The 24098-nt window shown below is 31.0% G+C and overlaps 1 protein-coding gene across 20 annotated transcripts in view; it reads right to left on the bottom strand.

The window, feature by feature from the left end:
• Positions 1-24098, bottom strand: part of LOC143253676 (protein hu-li tai shao-like) — a 114278-nt gene that overhangs the window by 29665 nt on the left and 60515 nt on the right. For 7 of the 20 annotated variants that reach the window (XM_076507896.1, XM_076507904.1, XM_076507908.1 and 4 more), the window contains exons 2-10: positions 19001-19202; positions 16851-17142; positions 15261-15491; positions 9520-9663; positions 8323-8421; positions 6956-7183; positions 4664-4794; positions 3995-4121; positions 2883-2918 (exon numbers count right to left, since the gene is read on the bottom strand). In XM_076507896.1, coding sequence (XP_076364011.1) covers positions 2883-2918; positions 3995-4121; positions 4664-4794; positions 6956-7183; positions 8323-8421; positions 9520-9663; positions 15261-15491; positions 16851-17142; positions 19001-19170 — 1458 coding nt within the window. In that variant the 5' untranslated portion in view covers positions 19171-19202. Of the gene's footprint in view, positions 1-2882; positions 2919-3994; positions 4122-4663; positions 4795-6955; positions 7184-8322; positions 8422-9519; positions 9664-15260; positions 15492-16850; positions 17143-19000; positions 19203-22695; positions 22712-24098 lie in introns of those variants that run through there. The other 13 variants (XM_076507897.1, XM_076507905.1, XM_076507910.1 and 10 more) reach the window with 4 other exon arrangements.

The raw sequence follows: 24098 nt of genomic DNA, 5'->3' as shown, positions 1-24098 counted from the left end.
CTCAACTAATATCTGAACTTGAGCTCTACATGAAAGTTGGGTGTTGTAGCCACTGTAACACTCAGTCTTCACAACAATATGTTAAAAAATGATTCAAATATAAAGTTTTATATTATTGTGGTTTTCCTAATAATTAAAAAGAAAATATACTGTAGAACATGAAGAATTAATAACTAAAGTAAAAATATATAGAAACTTGGAAATTATTCAATCATTTATTTCTGCTTCAGACAAACCAACATGCCAAGGTAAATGTTACCAATTGAGAGATAAGCATTAATGCCAAAAGGAGTGTTCTGAAGAAAAATGGCTCTTGTATAGATATAATTTAGCAATTTTGCTTCATTGTAATAAACAAAGTCACATCTGGCATTTTGTTTTCCCAACATGTATGATGATGACTGCCAATTGACAGCTAGTAAATTACTTTTATGTTCTTCCCAAGACACATGATAATAAATATAAAATTGTGGCAAAATATACCTAACCTACAAATTGAAAACATTAAAATGTAAGCGATGGAATATATTTTACTTTATCCCAATTTGCACATACACACAAATGCACAAAAATCAAAAAAATTATTTAAAACATTTTATATCCCTCAATTAATACTATAATGAAGTAAAAATACTCAGACTTCATCCAACCCACTTTTGTTGAATTGGCTTCTACAACATAACTTTATCCTATTAAAACCAACATTGCACTGCAAACTAAAAAAAAAAAAATCAACTTTCTATGTGAATTTTTACACTAATGTAATGAACAAATTTGTACTAAACATTATGAAACAACTGTTCCTCTACTGTTTTCACTACTTTAAGCTAAACACAACCCCTTTCTGGTTATTGGTTAGACAACTTTGACCTAACCTTTAACATGAAGTAGACTAAGTAAACACCTCTAACCATTTAATGATATACGATATAAAGATATGCAACAAGCAAGTTTCATTTACAACCCATTAAAAAAAACAAAATTCCTTCTTTAATGCAAATTCTTTGAGCTTGTTATGAAAATGCTCAAGGATTACAATATTAACTTTGTATAACAAATAATGTTCTCAATAACTTTGAAAACAAAATTAACATTAGCTGACACCAATCATTTTATGCCTTAATATTTAATAAATCAGTGTAATAATTTCTCTCTTTGAATACTTTTTGACGTTACTTCTACAGTAGGTAGGTGTTTCATGTTTAATGGCACAAAGCTACTATGCTATCTGTGCCATACAAGTGTAGTACACTATAATGCTATAGGGAAATGAAGGTAAATATACATAAAATATGTAAAATTAAGACCTGCCAAGAAGATTGAAGCATTAAGTTACTTCTACAGTACAATATATACAAGTACAGTCTGCTTAATTGTATTATTATCACACAGGAGGTTTATCAATTTTTAAATCTTTCTGTTGGTAGAAAAACAATTAATGGGTACATTTTCTTTACCAATAAAAATAATCTGTAGTAAGATTAATAGTAGTTCCCATAAAAATTTTTCCTCAAGTACATTTAAATAACTAATTACTAACACAAGTTTATCATGTATATGAACCAAAAGTTTTCAGAATGAAATCAATCTCAAATATGTAGCTAATGAATCATTAAATGAGTTTTCTTTGTGTGGCAGATATTTCATTAAACCCTTGACTGCAGTACCAGCAGTGTTAGTGGTAAATTTCAACAGAGTTAAAAATTGACAGGTTATTAAGACCTATGGCCAAAAATATGAATAGCAAACTCATGAAAAAACACATTCTAATCTTTATTAGTTAGAAAATAAGAACAGTATATTCAAATAGCTATACTCCTTATCAGGTTGATTACAAGTTTTTCTATAACTAGGTAGCTTGTTCTGGTTGAAATTTAATTAATATAGTATTGGTACTGCATCCAGGACATGCAGACATGTTTGACAATTAGACTAAGTGTTTAATCACTAACATAAATCTTCCATTTGGGTTATTTTCCAACTTCTACAAAAACAGTTCCATTGACAAATCTTGGAATGAATTATACACATACAAAATGCAAAATCCACATAAATTACATGCTTTATCTGGTCAAGTTATTTCAGAGGATAAAAGAAATTACATTATATGATAAACTGACCATTAGGATACAAGTTAAAACAAACCAAAACAAATTCAAAGCATAGGTCATACAGCTATCTAGAAAATAGAAAGGAAGAAAAGTTATTTTGCCAAATTCAGTTAACCCTTTTCCACTTGAGTATAGAAACTGGGCATAATTGGGTAGATGATACAGATATGCAACTTGAACATCATAAAATGAAGTGTTAGGAAAAAATTTCATGACCATAATTTAAAAAAAAAATCAATAATCACCACCCCATGAGTTTCTTCTATTTATTATCCCCAAGCACACACAATAAAAGAGGGGTGGTCCGAGACTGTGTCACTGTAAACGTTCTTGTAGTGCTGAACACACTGGGAATAAAACTTTAAATAATAATTCTCGAGATTTACATTAATTAACCTTTTAAGAAAATTCCAAAGCTTTATGAAATTGAAAAAAGAAACTTACAAGTTTCTGAAACTGAGGATATGAAGTGCACAACTAGATATGTTTCAAAACAAATAGTAAAAACCCTTCATTTCACTATGTCTAGCCAAAAAAACAAGTTGTAATAAAAGGACAAACTGCATTCTGCATTTGCAAAGTCATTTTCTTTCTTTGACCTGACTAATCAAAATTAGCATTTACTTGTATAACCAAATTTTTATTGTACAAAGTGCACCAGCTGAGAAACATGTCACAAGTATATCAACAAAGAGTGGAAAAGGGTTAAACAAGAATAAAACTAAGAAAAGAAAAGGAAAATACAAAAGTTATAATGTTAAATGAGCTTACTGAGTCACTGTCCCCATTACCATCGACTTCTACCCACTGTGAAAACAAAAATGCATGTATAATTAACAAAACAAAAACAAGCATAAAAAAAAACACAAGTCAGTGGGTTAAATTATCAAACTAATTTAGGTGCACAGCTTTCAATTCAAATACTAATTTTTCTTGTACTATTATTACTTGTGGCATGAAAAGTATGTTACTTTTCTTTTACTAATAAAGTTTACAAAACATTACTCATAAAGCTCTAATTTCTGTCATGCAGATGCCATGAAACCATTTTTGATTTGCAATTAATACTTACACCTCAGAGTAAATACAAATTTGGTTTATCAAACATCTCATGACAGCTGGAGAACTAAAATTCACAAAACATGCCAGTTAGCTAAACATAATATCACCAGTATTATAGTGAATGGTTATTCGGATAAATGTAACTTAAACTGTTCCACCCATCCTTAAGTTTCTTTGCATGTTGGTGGAAAATGGAAGGTGTAAAGGACTTAACTTTAAATGTCCATAACTAATTTTTTGCTACACTGGATATAAAGACAGTAGTTTTTATATGAAAATATACACTTTGGATATGAAAGTGGACAATATGATTAAACAAAACATTAGATATATAAGGATATTTTGAAAAAGAAATAGTCATATTATACGTATTGTGTGGAAATTTGTCAAAACTTACTATTTGTTTTTCTCTCAATACTCACCTATAAAACCAGATCAATCTTTAATTATTTACAAAATTCAGAGAATAGTGCATCATCCAAGAATAAAGTTCATGTATTTCTCTCCTTGGTGAAAAAGTGTTTTATAATATAAATAACCCTTAATAGTTAATATAAGTTTAATTTTTTTTATGAAAGTTGTTTCCTTTACACTTGCTTTTCTATCATATACAAGTATATAGTACTTTTACAAAGTTCAAGGGAGTGCTAATGCCTTTCACACACAATTGGAATGTACAAAAGAACTTATATTATTTATCACAAAACTTATTAAAGCAATTTAAACATCTCCTGAACAATACATTTCTCTGTATTCAAACAGATAAAAACACTGCCTTAATATACATATTTAAAGTAATTTATCCAATGGAACAAAAATACCTTGGTTATTTTTTTAGGATCACTGGTGCCTGATTCCAGAATTTCAACCTTCTGATACACGTTTGGGGAGTTGATCCAACGCAGTTGATCTTGCGACTTCCTTCCATCCAGCAACTTCTTTAATGGACTACAAAAAAGTGAAAATACACATGAAGTGTTTGCATGACCATAACATAAAAAAATCTCACAACCTTATAACAACAGTCACATATTTTATCATAATTTGGCTAGTTGTTTTTAAGCACCAAGTTACACAGTGGGCTATCTGTGCCCTGCCCACAATGGGTATTGAAACCTGCTGGTTATTACTGCAAGCCCACAGACTTATTGATTAGTCACCAGAGTAAAGATGCCATCATCATCTAATATTCTCAGATGTACACTACCCCCAGGTATTAAGTGGAATTGATATTGAGTGTCTTCAAGGATTGAAAAAGACCAAACTTAATCATGGACTAAATTAAATACAAAATGTAAGAAATTTGGTGTTATAAACTTTAGATTTTTTCATCATTCAAAACCCTTTACAACTAACTTCCTACAATGAAAATTTTAGAACACTAATGTCAAAGTATTTGCTGAATTTTTAAACTTAAAACCTGGGTGTGTTTTTGCTCTCAGCTGATCTCTACACATGTACACCATTCAGTCGTAAAGTAATTCTTCTACCTTAACCATTTATCTTCTTCAAAGAACTGAGTTACTGATGAAGCTGCAGGTGGGATCTCTACGTCATTTTTGACTCGTGGAGCTTCAGACCTTAGCATTGGATGCCTGTAACCATAGCCACTTCTGAAACCCTAAAATAAAATTTCTCTCTTTAAATTCTTTAATCTAAAATAACATACAATTTCTTAAAACAGAGAAAATGAATGGCTTCATTATCTGACATTTAATGCAAATTAAAAGACTGAAAAAACAAACAAAAATAAGCATCATTTGACAAAGATCCAGTGCAATTAAAAACATTTTTAACAGTTATGTAAAACTATACTACTGAAACTGCATTAAAAGTCACTAATAACTAGTACATAGCTACTTATTTTTTTCTCATATTCTTAAACATCAACACAAACTATACTGTTTTTTCCAAGCAGGTCTTTAAAGTTTACACAACTGAACCTAATTTATTCATTTAACTGACTAAGAACAATGAAACAAATGTGTTCCCCTAAAGCTGCCACTGTCTACCATAACCTCTGTATAATGGTTTAAAGCCAATGGTGTAATTCCTCTATATAGGTATTTTCCAGCTCATGAAAAATCATAGGTTAGATGGGGTAGGTTGAAAGTGTGTACTAAAGTGAGTTCCAAACATGCTTGAGCAGGTGCCTGTACAGAAGTTGAGCAGAACACTCCAAGTATGCAATAGTTTCTCTCTGAAGGAACTCTTCTATGACTCAAGTACAAAATGAGCAGGTATCGTCTTTCATAAGAATAAGTCACCACCAATAGTGCCTGGTTGTGACTTCAAGTAATGATCCAGGAATCCTTGTAACTCGGAGCTGTCAAATAGCCATCTCAGATCATACAAAGGTTAGTCATGTAATTCCATACTATGACAAGACCTACCACCACATCAGCTTAGTTTAGCTATGTTGTTGTTGTGATATAGAAACTCCTTAAATTATCTTATCTCTCTGATATGCCAGCTAATCAAATCAAAACAAAAGGTAGGCTCACCCATGATAAACACTACAGCTTTATATAGTCTAAGCCAGGTGGTCTTAATCTCAATTTCTAGAGTTTTGTCTGTGACACTAAATATGGCAAGTCTTCTATAACCATAAACTAGCTTCTTGGTTCTATTATATATGATTTGGGTTAAAACAAGAACTTCATATGTATTTTAAAGGTCACAATGAAGCTTCTGTGCTACCATAAGAGAGTCTCAGTGAGATTCTACAGTCAGAAGTCAGCTTTGTCTTGGGCTTCACCCTTGTTCTACTGCTTCTATGCAATCTCTTTGAGACTCATGGAAACAGTACTTCAGCTAGCAACTGAGGCCATGACAATACTTTCAGATTTAAGTTCTTTATGACATGTGCTTCAGCAACATCCATGTTAAAACATCATCTCATAGCAATGCACACAAAACTAAGTAGTATTTATCATCCCATTCACCAAAATTCCTTATTGAAGAAGTCTGTAATTCACATGTGTTAATAATTTACAATTGATTAAAAGTGAAACCTACCCACTGTTCACTTGAAATTAAAACTTACTGCTTCCCAAACCTCATAGATTAGGGGAAAGAAAAATCAACACTGGTCATCTTTTAGCACAAATTTTTAATAGTATAAAAATAGAACTTATTAGGCAAGACACAATCAGGTAAGGCAGTAGGTACTAACTATGTAAGGATGGCTCAAATTATTCATTGAAATAGTATTTTAAATATCTCCTCAATAAGGTTATAAAAACTTTACAAATAGTCTTGTGTTTCCTTTTATAACAATATCTCTGTAAAGATTAAGTCAAAAATTCTTGGAAACTCAATTGTACCTATATAATAGCATAGGTAAGAATTAATACATAGCAATATGTAATGTAACTAATCAATCACAATTTATTTTATCCTATTTTTGTCCATTAACATTCTACTACACACTGTGCCTGTGTAAGGATGATGGAAATGCTATCCCTAATACCTTGTTTGCATTCTTTTTGAAAGATTGTTAGCCATCTCTACCTTTACTTCCTTTTTTTAAAAGCTTTTTCTTTACTTGAGTGAGTTAAAATTAAACAAAAACAACAAACAAAGAGGAAAAGTCTTTAAAAATTCCTTATGTTGACTGTTAGGTAAAATTACTTCTAAAACAAGTTAATAATACTGGTAGTCCAACAAAATCTTCGAGGATAAACCTTTTTCTCCAGTTAATATTTCCATTTATAAAAGTATCATATTGATGTTGAAAACAAAAATAAAAATATCTCAAATTAAAATTACAAAACACATACAGCATTATCTAACATCCTCATCTGAGCCTCAAACTCTAAATCCCACACTTTGGCTTTTCTTGGCTTCTCTTTTGGCTCAGCTCTCTCCTTGTCTTCATCACCATTCAAAGTATCATCTGGTTTACCTTGAACTTGTTGGCCTCCAGATCTGACCACATCTTGGACTTTCTGTTGAGCCTCTTCAGACATTAGTTGAATGTTCTCTATGCCTAGAGGCATGAGACGAACCTATAAAAATGGGCTGATAGCTTTGTATTCATATAAAAAAAAGAATTTGCTTGTTCATATACTATAACTTCTTTTCTTGTTTTTTCATCAATAGGATCAAATATTTGTAAACAACATATCAAAACAATAATATTAGTAAACTGAAAGTTAATTTTCATTGTGAACATTAATGTTTATCTACTTATAATCATAAATAATTCTTTGTCCAAAAAATTCTTAAAAAAATAATTCAAGAACTTATTAGATGTGATTTGGAAAATGCTCTTCTAATTAATGCTGTATGCTAAAATCTACAACTGCATATAGGACACACCCCAAATCTCATGACACATCAAGTTGTTTAGATTCTACCACTTAATGACCAGTGTTTACCAGTCTGAAATATATATCTTTAAAAGCCAATCATAATGCAAGTTTTGTGATGACACAGACTGTATATGCTTAATACTTATATTATGCTATGTCCTTTAAATAATCCAAGATTTTTCTCTGCTTAGTTAAAAACTAGATTCTATTTTCACACTTCAGTAACCAAACAATTATAAATTTTCCTCAGAAAAACTAGTAACAGAAATGAAATGCAGGTAACAATGAAACAGTAACATAGTTTATCATGCAGATAATGTAACAATCTGAAGTATACCAATTTTGTGTAGCCTGTAGACAAAAAAACATAATTCTATCTCAACTATTACAAGTTAAGCTATCATAACTTATACACCTTCACATCTTCAATGTACTGAAATTCAAATTCAATATATACAAAAGACATAATTATGTAATACCTCAGGTTAAAGAACAACCACAAACCAATAAATAACAAATTTATAATATGAAACATTCTTATCCATCATCCTTCATCACAGAACCAAACAGTATTATCCTAAGTTAACAGAAGAAATAATAATCAGTGAGGATGAGAAAACCCACTTGTAGAGAAAAATATATATGTAAAAATGACCGGTTTGGGTTGAGAAAATTTGTCAATGAATGTAAAGATGATAACTTTTAAAAAAACTGCTTCCCTTTCAGGCTTTAATACTAACAACATTTATAAAACACAATATAATTAACACAGAGAACAATAATGGAGATCAAACACTATTTTATAAAACTTTCTACCACTCAAAATTTCCTACCTGCGTTTCACAAGCTGTAACAAGATTGAGCAACAGGTAAAGAGCTTCTTCAACACTCTCTCCACAAACAACAATCCCATGATTTCTCAGGAACATCACCTTACAAAAAATATTCAAACCCTTATAATGAGTTTCAGTTGTTAATTCATGAGATAAATTATTTGTTCAGCTTCTTCACAGAAAATCATAAAAAAGTCTAAATGTTTCTTTTGTATGTAGGTGTGCACATAAGTGCATGTACACAAAAAAATAAGAGCCTAGTCAGCTGCAGGTGCTTATCAGGAGAGTTTATCTGGTGGAGAGGATTTCAAAATTTTAGAGTGCAAAGTTTGAAAGTCCACCTGGAGGCCTCTACCAGGATCTAGTAGGGAAATATCCTGAAAACTTAAAAATTATTTTTAACATTTAAAGAATTTAAAAACTTACTTTACCTTTCCACAAAGGTTGTATTTTACTTAACTTCAAAAAAAGCTTGAAACAATGAAAAACGAAAATATGAACAATCATGTGTACAAGCAACTTGCATGTTCGTAGCTTTTAGCATAATTTCAAGCATTATTAAATGTTATTGCATGTTTAAAACATGTACTCATATATAAAACGTGTATTTGTGTGAAGCTATCATTTTCAGAATATTAAACAAAGAAAGGCAATTTTGTATTATGAAAATTAACATGAAGCACTTTTCTCTGGATACAGTCAGTAGTAAGAACACACAAAAACCAGTCCTCACCACTCTGTCACTATCTATTTTTTTCCCTCCATGATTTTCAGTTCTTCTCATTATCAGTGCTACGTAAATCATCATATTTTCTTTAACAACACTACTTTCACTTCTCATCTTTTCAAATGTTTATCCATTTACAATTTTTTCATACTGCTACTAAATCAAAGCATCAATATGACAATTAAAGATTATTGTAGGTGGGAAAACAAGCAAAAAAGAAGGTAACAACAAAATGTTGGATCATTTTACATACAGATGAGACAATTCAAAAACCTACATAGAAAACACAGAAATCAAGAGGATTACATGTAAATTCTGGGAACTGGGAAAAGGTCTTATGGTCACAGGAAAAAGTCTTTCTTAATTAAAACAACTGCAATATGAACAACAATACAGAGGTTCTGACTAAAATCATTTTGGAATTTTTTAAACTAAATTCTTAAAGATATACAGAAACATTCAAAGCTAACCTTATTGATAGGTCCCAAATTTCTTGCTAATATTTCTCTTTCTGCAGGATTCACTAATATACCTTGGTAGTCATGGTAACTGACATCACCAATAATTGCTGCTTCTTGACTTATAGGAAGAAGTCCACATTTTGTTGCCGAGACCTGAAAATAATCACGTCAATCATTGTTATTGTTAATGAATGAATCTATGTTTCATTAACTCAGCCGACAAGGGTCGGACCATGTCACCACATTTGTTAACTCTCATTAAAAATTTTATTGAACTACTGTTTTATGAACGCATGTCAATAAGTTTGGTACAAAATTGCAGATTTTAATGTAAATATTAGGATTGTGCAAATACTATTGTGTATTGTCCAAATACAAAGTCTATAATTTCTTATGATTTAGATACTCAAATTACCAGTATTGACAAGCTAGTATATAAAGTTGGGAACTCTTATATTTTCTAATTACTGAAATATTAATATAGTTATTAAATCAACCAAGGTGGTCAAAGCCCACCTCTTGAATTTTTGAAAATACCTGCTTATGAACATCTAATTTGCCAAATTACATGTGCACAATCAACAGAAAAATCAGAATATCCCCCCAACTGGCTTTCTCAGCTTTTGCAAAGTAGTTGGGTGGCAAACTCTTTCTCTGTGCTAGATTTCAAGTGGTAAGTTAAGATATTAGTGATTTAAAATTTTCATATTTTTATTATACCCAAACACAGTTTAGTTACCAAACTTAATAAATCATAATGGAAATTGGTGATATTCATAAAGTAATTTATGATTTGTGGTTATTTCAAAATGTATAAATAAAACATAAAAAGAATTATTTTGCTTCACATCCTCCATGTGCAAAATTTGACAAGTCTTATCAACCCTGCAGTAAGCAGCAAATGAGTATAAACTTCATATCTAGAAGTGACAATTGTTTCTTATATTTATTTACTATTCTAGGCTTTAAACAGTATAATTTTAAGAACTTATTTGTAAACAACAATCATGTAATATATATATATGTATATTGTAACTGCAATGTAGGTATATTTTACAAAATACTGGTCCATTAAAACACAGCCAAAAGAGGTCACTTTGTAAAAACAAATTTTATGGTTCTGAACAAAAACATATGTGCCACATCATTGCAGCTTTTGTAGTGTTAACCAGGCATTACTGAAATGTCAATAAAATATGTATATAGTCATTCTAGAATGAAAAAGACACAATGTATATGTATTTCCTACTTTTAATGGTGATTAGGAGGTTGGTCAAATTGACATTACAGATACAGTAGTGAGAAGGAAAGATAAAATATAAACCTTTTCTAAAAATAAAATGTTTGATAGTTATCTGGAGGTTATAAAGATTTTACATGGGAAATTTGGAAATTTTCTGATGCATAAAGTTACTTTTAATTTTAAAATTAAAATTACTTTGCATGTTGAATGGTCACCATTAAAAAAGAAAAAAGGCATTAGAAAAACATTATTTAAGGAATGTTAAAACATAAAAAATATCTGATATTTTGTATACAAAAGCTTTGTAACATTTACTGATATGAAAAACTTCATGAAGATTGCTTAATAATTTCAAGATATGAAAACTATATAAAGCACAAAATGTTTACAAGGTCAGTCCCTTGGACCAACCCTATGCTGAAAATGGTAATTAATGCAGAGCCTACACTGATACAGTAAATGTGTCAATACACTTTAAAATATTACTACGTTTATACATAAATAACAGCTGTACTAAATATAATACTCAGCCAAACTATGCAGTCACTGCCTTTTGAACACAAAGGAATATGAGGAAATATCTGAACAAATCCATTCTATTTCTGGCGAGTGCTTCTGACAGCATGGCTTGTATTTCATGAAATGTATGTTATAAATAACGTGAACTTAGCCTCAATTATTTTTTTTTTCTTTTCATACAAGATTATTCTATGAATATGAACAAACGTAAGCCACTCAAACCACTAAGAACCATTACTTCCAAATATTCTATAAAAAGAAGCAACAAAAGGATTTCTTTAACAGTTCTACAGATTTCATTAATAAAAGTCCAGGGCATTCTGTACTACTTGAACACAATATTCTAGAAACAAAAAATTATTCTTTTTAAACTTTAGTGCACATAATGAAATTTATTTTTTAATTACTGTTAAGTTTTTTTGACAGGACAAAGAAAAGGTAAGGAATCAATAATTAACTGTTTAGTTGAACAAAATCTGCAATTATGTGACTTTCAATAGCTATATTTTAGAAACAACCTGATGCAGATAACTTATAGCAAGTCATTTTTCATTACAGTTTATATAATGATTTAGAAATTACTTATGATCACTAAATTGAGTATGTACATCAGTGGTTCCTAATGTGACGATATTTACTGAAACATTTAAGACTTTTTTCCTTAACTTACCATAAACTGTACTCTGAATAATACTTAGCAAACAATTTCATGAAATATTCTACCCTGAAACCTGTTTTTTTTTTACTGTTAACATATCTGTATATCACCTGGTTTGTATAAACTTTGGTATGACAAAGAAGTCTCTCCCCTTACAATATTAAATCAACTAGTACTAGAGGTTCATATTTAACAAAAATAAAATGTTACATAATAAGCTAAAGATTAGCACTAGTTTTGAGAAAATAGAACACGACAGTTCCTAGAGCCATTTTAAATACAATCTAAACTTCTTTCAGATAATAAAAAATTTCAAAATTAACTCACTTCTACACTCCACCTGATAAAATTAGAGAAACAGAAATTTTAAGATATTTAGCCCACCTTGATAACAGTGAAGTATTATAATTGTTAGCAATTATACCTGCATTAACTAAGACACAAGGATCTTTAACCCTTAAACAACAGGAATGTTGTTGGTACCAGTACCAACTGATGATAGCTGCCTTTTAAAGGTTAATGACACTTGAAATAATTATTTGTTATGATCTGTAGTCATTCTAGTTAAAGAACAAATTTTATTTTTCAACTTTTGCTACAGATGATTTGACTACAGTTATTGTTAGGGTAGAGAAAATAAAATATAAAGTTGTACTGAAAAATGTTGATATTTATTCAGTTCAAGAGGTTATACAAATAATATTTGCAAACTGAAAAATAAAATATTTTTAACTTTGATTAGTCTGAGTGCAGGGTGGTTTCAGGTTAGAGTCTGAATGAGTCTAACTCTGTGAATTCACAAATAAATAATTACAACTTTTGATGTAAAACATACTTGTAGTGTACACTAAAAGCTTACCAAATTTCCTGATAATAAATAAGTAAATCCAACATCAGAGTAAACATTAATTCTCTTAAACAAGTCAATCCACTGGGTCAAAACCAAGCACAGAGGATAAATGCATACTAACACAAAAAACAACAACAACAGAAAAACATCCAGATGCTATCATTAATAATCATATTGAAATGACACTGCATGATAATACTACTTGTTTGTGAACACCTTTTTAAAAAAGAATTAACAGCTCCATACCACTAGTATGCATATTATGCTAACAAAGCAATGTAGAAACTTGGTATAACACCAGCAGAATAATGAATGTAGATTACTGTCTCAATGTTAATTTCACTTTAACTTTGCATAGAAGGAATTTGCTGCAACACCAGGTGTGTGTGGATTATAGACTTAATGTAATACTTTATAAAAGAGGCTTACTGTAATACAAAGAAAGTAAAATGGGTTACAGCATTTATATAACAGTTCACTTAGCATAAAAGGGAGTTACCACAACAGACACATGTTGGATACTAATCACAATCTTAACTCTCTCACAATGAAGTTGGTCAATCAGACTGACCTCGTAACCATTTTGTACTTCTTACAGTTTCCATACTATAACTTTTATTACGGTAGGAGTATTCTTACAAAATTTGGCAGACTTTGAATAAACATTACAAATATCTTACACACAAAAATATCACATTTAATGAATCATTTTTACTAAAGATTTGTCCATGAATTAGTAGTCTATTTTTTTTACACTAGTCTGAGTGCAAAGTGATTTTCATGTTAAGATAGAAATTACTTTTCATTTCAAAAATTTCAAATGTTTTTTTCTTCTTAATAACTTTATATTTTGTTATTTTCTCTACTCTAACTCTATACAATGTTAGTCAATCTCACCAATGTTGTAACAACAAAAATAAATGAATACCTCGAAATTAACTTTTGTTTTCTTTCTTGAATGATTTCAAATTGTAAGATGAAACTACATTTGTTTATCCTAAATAGCTTTACATGTGTAACAACATACATTTATTCACACTTGAAGTTCACTGTTTTAATGCTCTTTAAACCATACCTAACTACCAATTGCACAGTTATAAGTTGTAAATCACTTAGCAAGCACGTAACTCATGGTATGTTACCAAATTACATTATGCAAAAGTTGTTCATGAGCATACCTCAAGTTATTATATTATCTCACCCAATCTAATCTTAACTAATTTTTATAATGGTTATTTTTATAATAATAAAGAAGGAATGTGAAAAACAAGAAATAAGACTTACCTGGATCTTATTTTCTACTGTTAATGACATTTAACCCTACTTTTTGTTTTTTATACTTATGGTGGTAGTATATTAAATGTATTTTTATTTAATTAAATAATGTCCAAAGAATAAACAATAATAACATGTCTCATAACTATAACAATTTTTCTGACTTTAACTATACAACCAGAGCCATTAGAAATTCAGCTAAACTCATCAATATGTCTTTTGCAGGAATAAAGCTTGAACTGGAAGTGAAGCTGACAATTCTCTAATTAAACACCAACGTGATACAGAAAGTCATTTTATAGAGTAGAGCCTTGACATTCTGTTGGTTACAAATAATATGATATTAAATGTAAGAGAACTACTGACAATTTCTGTAAACAGATGTGATACATAGGAACGGCAAGAGGGATCTGATTTTCTATTTGATGGCTCTGTAATCAAATAGGATTGAAGACTTGACTAATTATTCTTTGCATTAGCAATAAAAACATTATAAGGAGTAATTTATGTCAAATGTCCTTCTTAATGAATATGTGGTAAATAAAATATAGAAGAGAGGATGTCTAGATAGAAAATGTCAGAATTCTCATGTAAGAGAAAATTCAGAATTTTATAAATATTGTCTTATAAAATTAAAAACTTAAAACTTATAAACAATTAAGATATGAATAATTGGTTATGATTTCATGTTATACTTATTGGTATACCAGGGTAAGATAGTAGTTTAATTAACTTTTGAATGTAACTTACTAAAACCTCATGATATGCACACAAAAGGATACTCATGGCAAGAGGATTAATACAACAGATAATCCATTACTTCAGCATAAAAGGGGCTTATAATACTATACAATAAGGATAATGGATGTCATTTAAAGTCCCAATATAATACTTTAACTTGGCATAAGTACTGCACCATAAAGAGGATAGTGGATGTGGATTGTAGCTTTAAGGTAACACTAACTTAACATAAGAACTTACTGTAACATAATGAAGATAATGATGTAGATTATAGCCTTAATATAATATTTTAACTTAACATTGAAGAAGCATATCCCAACACAAGGAGATAGTGATATCGATAAGAACCTTAATATTGTAATATTCTAACAACATAAAAGGGACACACTGCAACACGAGGAGGATAAAGGATGTGTTTTACAGCTTTAATGTAATATTTTTAACATAAAGTAAAAGAGACATACCGCAACACAAGGAGGATAATGGATGTGGATTATAGCTCTTATGTCTGGGCGAGCAGCATGAATGGCTGAGTGAAGCATGAAACCTGCCCGATTAAAGTTGAAGCCACTAGATCCGGAGTCAATAACATTTCCTTGCATGTCAACCTTCAAAAGTGAAGAAGCTGTCACTTCATGGTACTGGAGACCAAATGGATTTAGGAGAAAATGTTCTTGGTCTTGACTTACTCGGACCTAACATAAACAGTAACAAAATAATGGAAAATATGAGAATATAGTAAAATGAAAAAACACTAATAAGAGAGAAGTGTTACTTTTGTAACACATTTAAGTTATTTAGCTAAAAGCAACAGAACATATTCAGTGTCAGCATGAATCTTGTAACAGTATATATTTAGTATCAGCCTGAATCTTGTAACAGCATACATTTAGTATCAGTTGTAATCTCAGTAATTATTACTTTGCTATTTCATATTCTTTAAAACAGAAAAACCAAAATGAAGACAATTAACAGTTTATTCTAATAACATCACATACTATTCATTCTTTTCAAAACAAATTAACATTTTATTTAAAAAAATTATATAAACATAATTAATTTCACGTGAAAAATGCACAAGTAACAAAGGAATTATTTTACAACAATAATCCATTTATTATAATATTACTCAAAATTATCAGTGTTTTAGAACTCCAAACCTTTAAATATAGAAACTTACAGAAAAATACAGATACAAGTTTTACACAATCACAAGTAAGTACACATACACAAGACTGATATCAGGTCCTGTTACAGTACAGGTTTGTTGCTGTAAGTTCTAGTTTCTTTCACAATTTTCAGCCAAAAATACAGTAGTGAGTGAGTGGAATGCATCTTGCTCACATATGTGAAATTATTCAACCCATATGAATAATTTAACTGTGTTAATATATTCATAATGCTGCTACCAGAGGCAAAACCATTATGTTAATTGTGTGCATTTTACTACTACTGTGTAAACCATAGTATAAAAAATACATTCCTATAAGCATTAAGCCATTGCTTGATTATATATATTGCTTAAAAATGGGAGTTTCACTTATGCTTTTGAAAATTTAATAGTAATTTGAACAAGTACAATTCCCTTCACAAATAATACATGTTACTCTACATTTCATCCTTGTGATTTCATACAATTAGTCCATGTCAAACATTACCACTCATTGTTCATTTAATAGAACCTTGTTAAATGTCAAAAAAATTACTTCAGTATGACAGGGTTTAAAGCTTATTGACTAACAGTTCATTCAATATTGTTTTTTTACAAAAGAAAAGTATAACATGTTAAATGTTACATTTTGAGTTTTTCAGTGGTAATGACAATAATTAAAACCATTATTGTACAATTGTTAATCAAACATTTAATACAAAATGGAAATATTTCTAAAATATTCAAATCAATAACATAATTATGGACCAATTGTTATTTGTAGTATATAATGTTTTCTTTGTTTTTTTCATGCATCAAGATAAGTAAGTACTTTGTTTAGTCAAATTAATTAAAAATTAGTTTTTTTGGGGTTATAAACAATCCTAAAGCAAATAATTCTCACCGTAATATGATTGTAGATAGAGTCAGACCAACCATAAAGATCCACTAACCGATACACTGAGGCAAGTTTGCATCGCAGTATCTTCTCACCCTTAGCATATCGCAGTCCATCTACTCCTCTGATGTCATTGATAGGCAGAAGGCAACGTGAAGTACGTAAAGCTGAGGAAGTGCGTGAAGCATGAGGGAGCAAAAGATCTGAAACTTGCTGAAGAGCAGCTAAGCTGCTAGAGCTATATCTTTCACTCATTTGTGAATCTATTATTCTTTCCAGTTCCTCTCGAAACATCTGGCTATAGGAAGACAAGCATATTTCATATTCAAATCTACCATTGAAAAAACCTTGCAGAAGTATAATTGGATCCAGTTAAATTATTACGTTAACCAAATAATAGTAGCAACAAAAAAGAAACATCAAAACTTTAAAAAGATACTTAATAAATCAAAAATATCTTGTTATTTCTATTAATTTAGAAACACGAAATGAGCTAAATTTTACTCACATTTATACAGAATATCCATGAACATATTTTGTTTAGAATGTTGAAGATGTAAAGAAACAAAACATGAAGTGAACTACAAAGATTTGTTGAGTAAGCCCACAGTTGCTGATAGTATTTACAAAATCTTGAATCTCAGTCCATGGAATTGCACCCCACTCCTGACTAAGATTTTGTATAAGAGTGCTTGTAAAAATCAATTGTTTGGGAAGCTTTCGCAGGAAATGATCAAGGATGGATCATAAATGCTCAATGAAAATCATGTCCATGACCAGGGGCATAGATCCTACAGTTTGGTCTGTTGAATTGTTTTATTGCATCACAGGCCTACAAATTGTGTGTTTGTTCTTGTGATTCTTGTGTTTTTATCAATTGAATTACATAATTAGGCCTAGATGTAGGCTTTTTCAGTAGCCAAAATATACATCTTTAATATAGGCATGTTTCTAAGCTTTTTGATCTAAGTTATAATTCATAACTTTGTAAGTATCAGTCAGTAGGCCTAAGTATACATCCAAGTATTATGGCAACAAGATTATTCTGACTGCATGTTTACAGCTTTCAGGTTCACGTAATCAGAGATTACCAATTTGCAAATTGAACAGTTCACATAAGTGGTTGCAAAAATCATCCCCCCCATTGGGTGTAAAAAATCTATGCCCCTGTCCATGACTGATCTAATCACAAAAGAATGGTAATCCCCTGACATTCAAACTATCAGTTTGTAACTCAGGAAGAATAATGAACAGGAGTTTCTTCTTACAATAAACACTGGCTTGTTGCAAAAACTAGCCTATCATGCAAATACAAGTAATGCTTAAGACTTATGATGTTTCAAGCTGCATTGGCTGTCCCTCCACACACAAACTGCTATCACTAAACCAATTTGTGACCATTTTGGGAAGTGTGCAAAAGCTTGACTCATCTGAAAATAATTACAGTACCCTAAGATATGGGATGGTATGACAGCACTTCTAATATCCACTGCTGTCTATGCATAATATTACCTGGAGTGTGAAGTCACTACGCTGCTTTTGTAGCCTACGCTATAAATAAAATTTCTGATGGTACTTGGACACACTGGTTCAGCAGCAGCAATGTCCAGTTGATGTGGGTAATTCTCTATAGTCTCCTCCCAGAACAAAGTGTTCATTCTATTGACCTTGGGCATCTAAACCATGCTGAGTAACTGGAACTACACTGTCGCCTTATGCAACGTGGACCCGCGAACAAAGATACTGCAAGTGACCTAGTAATTTCTCCACAATTCTGACCATCCTCTAACATTCACCTACAAAACTTCTTGAAAATATGTTAATTCTTAGACTCTTTCTTTCATACCATGACTGCAAGTGTTTTGTGCTTCACACTGAGCTTACATTAGTGGTTTATGTAAACTGTTGTGAAAATTTTATTCTTGGGGAGGGGTATTATTTTTTTAGTTGGATGTGTACTATGAAGTTGTGTATAAAACAAATATTACCTTGTTTATACTTTGAAGTTATGTATTTAACATTTTTTGTTTTGCTAGTTTGTCTGCAAGCTTTCTGCGAAAAAAAATTGATATTCATATTTATGTTTTACTGTATGCTCACAGGTTTACTACTCTAACAAAGAATGTGGTTGGTAATTAATTTCATGTAATAACTACCTATTCATAATAGTCTCCACTCTTTTCCTCCTCTCCATCTCCTTCATATCCTGTTCAATGTCTGGTCGTCTCCATAACTGTCGTTGATACTCAGGATCGTCTGGATCATAGTTGTCCACGTTGAATTCGCCATTTGCAGGGCCATTCACCCTCTGCTCGACTTTAGCCATTCTGTCGGTTCAGGTGTACCTAAAAGATAAATCTGTGAAAAATTCAAATTTTATAATAAAATCTTTGCCCATTTACCTACAACGAGTCATTAAAATAACTTAAAAAATAATGCAAGTTGTTTAAAAGTTTATTTTCATTCTTATTACTTAGAAACAGCCTCACTGTTGATTTTCTTGTATAAGAACTACAGCTGCATATACAAAACAGAGAAATGAAAACCTTGTTCCAATTTGATGCAATAACTGAAAAGAAAAAATATACCACTGGAACAAAGAATCTATACTTGACTGAAAAATACCAACTTATTGGGTATGTTTATTATGTTAACCTTAGAAACCTATAACACTATCAAAATTAAACAAATGACATAACTAGGCATCTTACTACTACTAGCATTTCATTATAACAGAAGGTCAGATATGAATGCATATACTTAATAAACAGTTTCAAGTTGAATAATTATTAAAACATAAAATAATAAAAATAAAATTGATCTTAGTATAGTTGGAAAACATTAAAATTATTTTTGCTACTGCACATTATTAACATGTGAAATTAATGTATTATCAGCCTAGAACTAATAAATAGTTTACAATTCACATCTTGGAACGTCTTAAACTTCATTTGTTTACTAGGTGATGCCAACTATGAATAACATCTAACTACAAACAAACCTTATATTCCTGATAAAACTACAATAAACGAAGTGTACTTTAACAAAAAAGAAAATTCAACAAGGGTAGTTTGCATTATAAATGTTAGTTATTACTATTTGAAAGACTAATTCCTGTAATGACTCAATAGTCATGAATTCCAACCTTCCAAAAATAGGATAGAATATTTCTTTATTCAAATGTGTGTATGTCATATTTTTCTAAATTTTAATCACACCTGTGTTAACCAAGTGTGAATGTTGTAAATACATGCTATTTCTTTCATACTGATAAAGGTTAGGTAATGCAACCTTTTTTCCTTTAGGTTTCATATTAATAAGTATGTGTTCCTGTATAAAGTTCTTGAAGAATGGTCTATTCAGAAGTCTTTACAGACATATGTACATGTATGAAACTTTGCTGAAGATTGTATGTGTAACATTACTTGAAGTATGAAACCTTATGTAATATCTACATTTTTCTTATTTTCAGGTATTTCTTTTGATGTTCATTGCTCTTTCTTTTGTCAACCAAAGTAGCCACAGAAGTCATACAAGATAGAAGAAGCCTGGCCAGTCACAAAGTACTGTATAGCACACAGAGTTTTTTGTTTCACATTACACTTATCTTTTCTTGCTTTTCTTTACTGTCTGTGTTTAATTAATTCTCTACTACAGTTCTGAGCCTCCATTTTGCAGATACAACAAGACTTTTCTACTGGATATTAGTGAACCGAAATACCACAGATTAAATAAAGATCTCAATTAATGAGAAACTCAACCAAATTTAGTATTTTTTTCTCCATAAAAAAATTAAAATTTCATAATTTTTGGGCAGAAAATACCATAAAATTGGACAGCAATGGCATATGTATACATTTCAGCTGTTTTGAAATCAGTTTCCAGTTTTTTGCATGGAACAAGTATGAACAAAGTTACGAAAAGACCAGGATCATGTGAAGAACATAAATACAAAATGAAAGAAAGATGCAAAAAAGTGTAAAATGTTTTTTGTGATCCTCCAGCAATATGTACAGCAAAACATTACCACGCTATCCCTTAATGTAGACTTAGAGTAGTGCAAGAGATTAAACAAAAAAAAAAAAGAGAGATAGAGAAGGATGACCAAATGATCAATGCTCAGGGTAGATAATCAAAGAGAGGTTCACTGATGGATTAGATGACAACTCAGATGATAAATCATGCTGTAATTATGGAATAGGTTCTTCTGTTAGTACACTGACCAATTTGATAAACTAAAGAAAACTTTTGTGATGTTGAACACTGAGCAGATCTCTCAACAATTTTCCACTGAAAGGCATAAAAAAACAAAACTATTTGAGCCTGGAAGAACATAAATGAGAGATTTATGTATTTTCCTGTATGTAAAGGAGTTCTAAAGTTAGTATGCCCATCTGATCCAGAAATGTTGCAGGGATTCCTCGAAGATCCAAAATGAATAGGTGATAGACACAATCTTGAGAAAATCATTACTCAACTTGATCTTTTGGTTAAGACAATGGTTTCCACAGTTGTTCAAAGTATGCTTACATAGTCCCTTGATTGACAATCACTTCATGATTTACTACACAAGGTAAGTGCTTTGTTTCAGCAGAGAAATCAAGAAAAAGCAAAGAACTGAAAACAGGAGGTAGTCGATAATTTGAATATTTCTCCATAATCAGAAAGAATTTTTAAGATCTGAAAGTTTCTCTTGCCTTTTTAGACCCTTCCATGTCTATTACACACTTTTCCTATTTATGTTTGATATTTTCTTTTAAAAGTGTGCATGACAGCCCCAGGAGTGGGTTTCTAGCTGACTGGGGTCTTAAGTAATAATCAACTTACCGCCTAGACCAGGGTGTTAAATTTATTGTGGAATTTAGTTTGAAAGAGCTTTTTCTCTCTTTTGACAATCTGGCACAGCAGCATTTGTAAATTGTGTTATCATGGGAAGTAACTTTCTCAGACCATGTAAAACACACAGTGATTTAAGCAAATATTTATAGCAGTAGTTTACTTTGTATTTTTATACAGTTCCTAAATGTTCACAACATTATTTGAAGTGAGATAATCCTAATTCAATAGATCTGCAGGCCTTTCCTTTTTTAAGTCATGTACATGTTCTGCTGTGACATCAAATACTGCAATTTGTGTACTAGTTATAAAGAAATAGAATTGAGCACAGAGTTTATACATATTCAATCAATATATGCATGTCTATGTTATACACAAAAATATGATAGATTCAACAGAAAAACTTATTTAGACAATTAAAGAATTTTACCCTGAAATACTGAGATGGAATACATTAGTGATAAAACTTCTGTGGTTGGCTTGAGTTACAATAAAAATACAGTGAAATCTCTAATCTTAATTTAGAAAAAGAATTGGACTTAATACGTTTTGTTTTTTGAATTTTGTACAAAGCTACATGAGGGCTATCTGTGCTAGCCGTCAATAATTTAGCAGTGTAAGACTAGAGGAAAAGCAGCTAGTCATCACCACCCACCACCAACTCTTGGGCTACTCTTTTACCAACAAATAGTGGGATTGACCATATCATTATAATTCCCATACGGCTGAAAGGGCGAGCATGTTTGGAGCGACGGGGATGCGAACCCGCGACCCTCAGATTACGAGTCGCATGCCTTAACACGCTTGGCCATGCCGGACCCGAATTGGACTTAAACCAAAATATTCAAGAGCAGATAAATGTACAAAGTTGCCAAAGTAGGAATTACATTTTATTAATTTACGATTGTAGTTTTAATTTTTGTTTCATTACTTTTATAGCTAGATCACTACTTCATCTTAAAATTCATAATTTTTAATTTTCCTTATTATAACCTGTATAAAGTACTTACTTTACCTTAAAAACCGTTGCGTACCTATCCACAGATAGGTGGCGACATCTGTTGAGTTGAAAAATATTGATAAATTTTCAATAAAGATGTTCTGAGATACGTACATGTGAATTTTTATCCGAATCGCTACACCAGATACCCGCGAAAGAGTAGCGACAATCTGGGATGTCTAGACGCTAACCCTGCTGATGGTATTAGGAAGGTTGATATAGGACACGAAAGTTGCTGGTCTAGAAATTTTGGAACTGCAAGTGTTAGAGAGCTTTATAGCACATTATTTACTAGTGTATATGCGTATAATATATCGTCACCAATACTTTGAATGATTGGTTCTTCGCTTAGGATAGGAATTTGATAGGAGGATTTTTCGGTCTGGAAAACAGTTGGAATCATCATCAATCCTTATTAAGTATTACCATACTTAAAATATACAAGAAGCGCATATACAAGAAACTTGACCAAAACAAAACCTAAACAGCAGCACAACAAATTAAAACTAGAATCAATGAATTATCTTGTTATATTCGATAAGTATTTAAATCAAAACATATTTAATCCTTTAAAAAAGTTCAATGAGTTAGTTGTAAAGGTGTAAACTTTAATTCGTAAACTAAAGTGTGAAGCCTCGTAATACCATTACATAATTTTCAACTATAATTGAATTTAATTGGTTGGTTGGCGTTTTATGGCGCAAAGCAACTAGGCTATCTGCACCAAACAACCGGTAAAAAATAAAAAAATAAAGTATAATTATTAAATTTTGTAAAAAGGAATCATGTTAAAATAAAACAAAGTCCAATTTTTGATCTAGAACTTAAATAGCATTAAAAGGCCAAATGGTTTTCCAAAAATTAAAAACATTTGTATGATGGACAGTGTCAGGGGTAAACCTGTGGTTAAAAGATGTCTAAAATGGCGCCGTAGTTCAGAGTCCTAACGACGGCACGACAGTAAAATGTTGACTATTGAGTGTCATACCCACCATACATTGGTGCATCAATCCCAGATAAAAGAAAATGATATATTAAAAAATTGTGACCAATGTGTAGTCTAGTTAGGACAACTTCTTACAGATTCTTACGGAAACAAGAAGGCCAAAGTCCAAGAGAAGGTTTTATCTCGAAGAGCATGTTATCACATTGCTCACTCCAAATTTGATTGCCAACTGACGCAAAGCAGAGTCTTGAATAAAGGACCATTGTCTGTGTATGGAACAGGCACGGCAGTGATAGCACCATAGCAGACAGACTTAGTTGTAGTGTCAGTGAGCTCGTTTCCGCGAATTAAAGATAAATGAGCAAGTCGGTTTTGAATATAGGTGAGAACTAACGTGAAGCAATTCCAGGGCTAGTAGAAAGCTAAATGAGTCGGGTATAAATAGTACAATTCGACAGTGAACACAAACTGT

This window comes from Tachypleus tridentatus, chromosome 6 (assembly GCF_004210375.1).
Source record: "Tachypleus tridentatus isolate NWPU-2018 chromosome 6, ASM421037v1, whole genome shotgun sequence".
In the NCBI taxonomy this organism is placed as follows: domain Eukaryota; kingdom Metazoa; phylum Arthropoda; class Merostomata; order Xiphosura; family Limulidae; genus Tachypleus; species Tachypleus tridentatus.
This window is presented reverse-complemented; position numbering and strand designations above follow the sequence as displayed.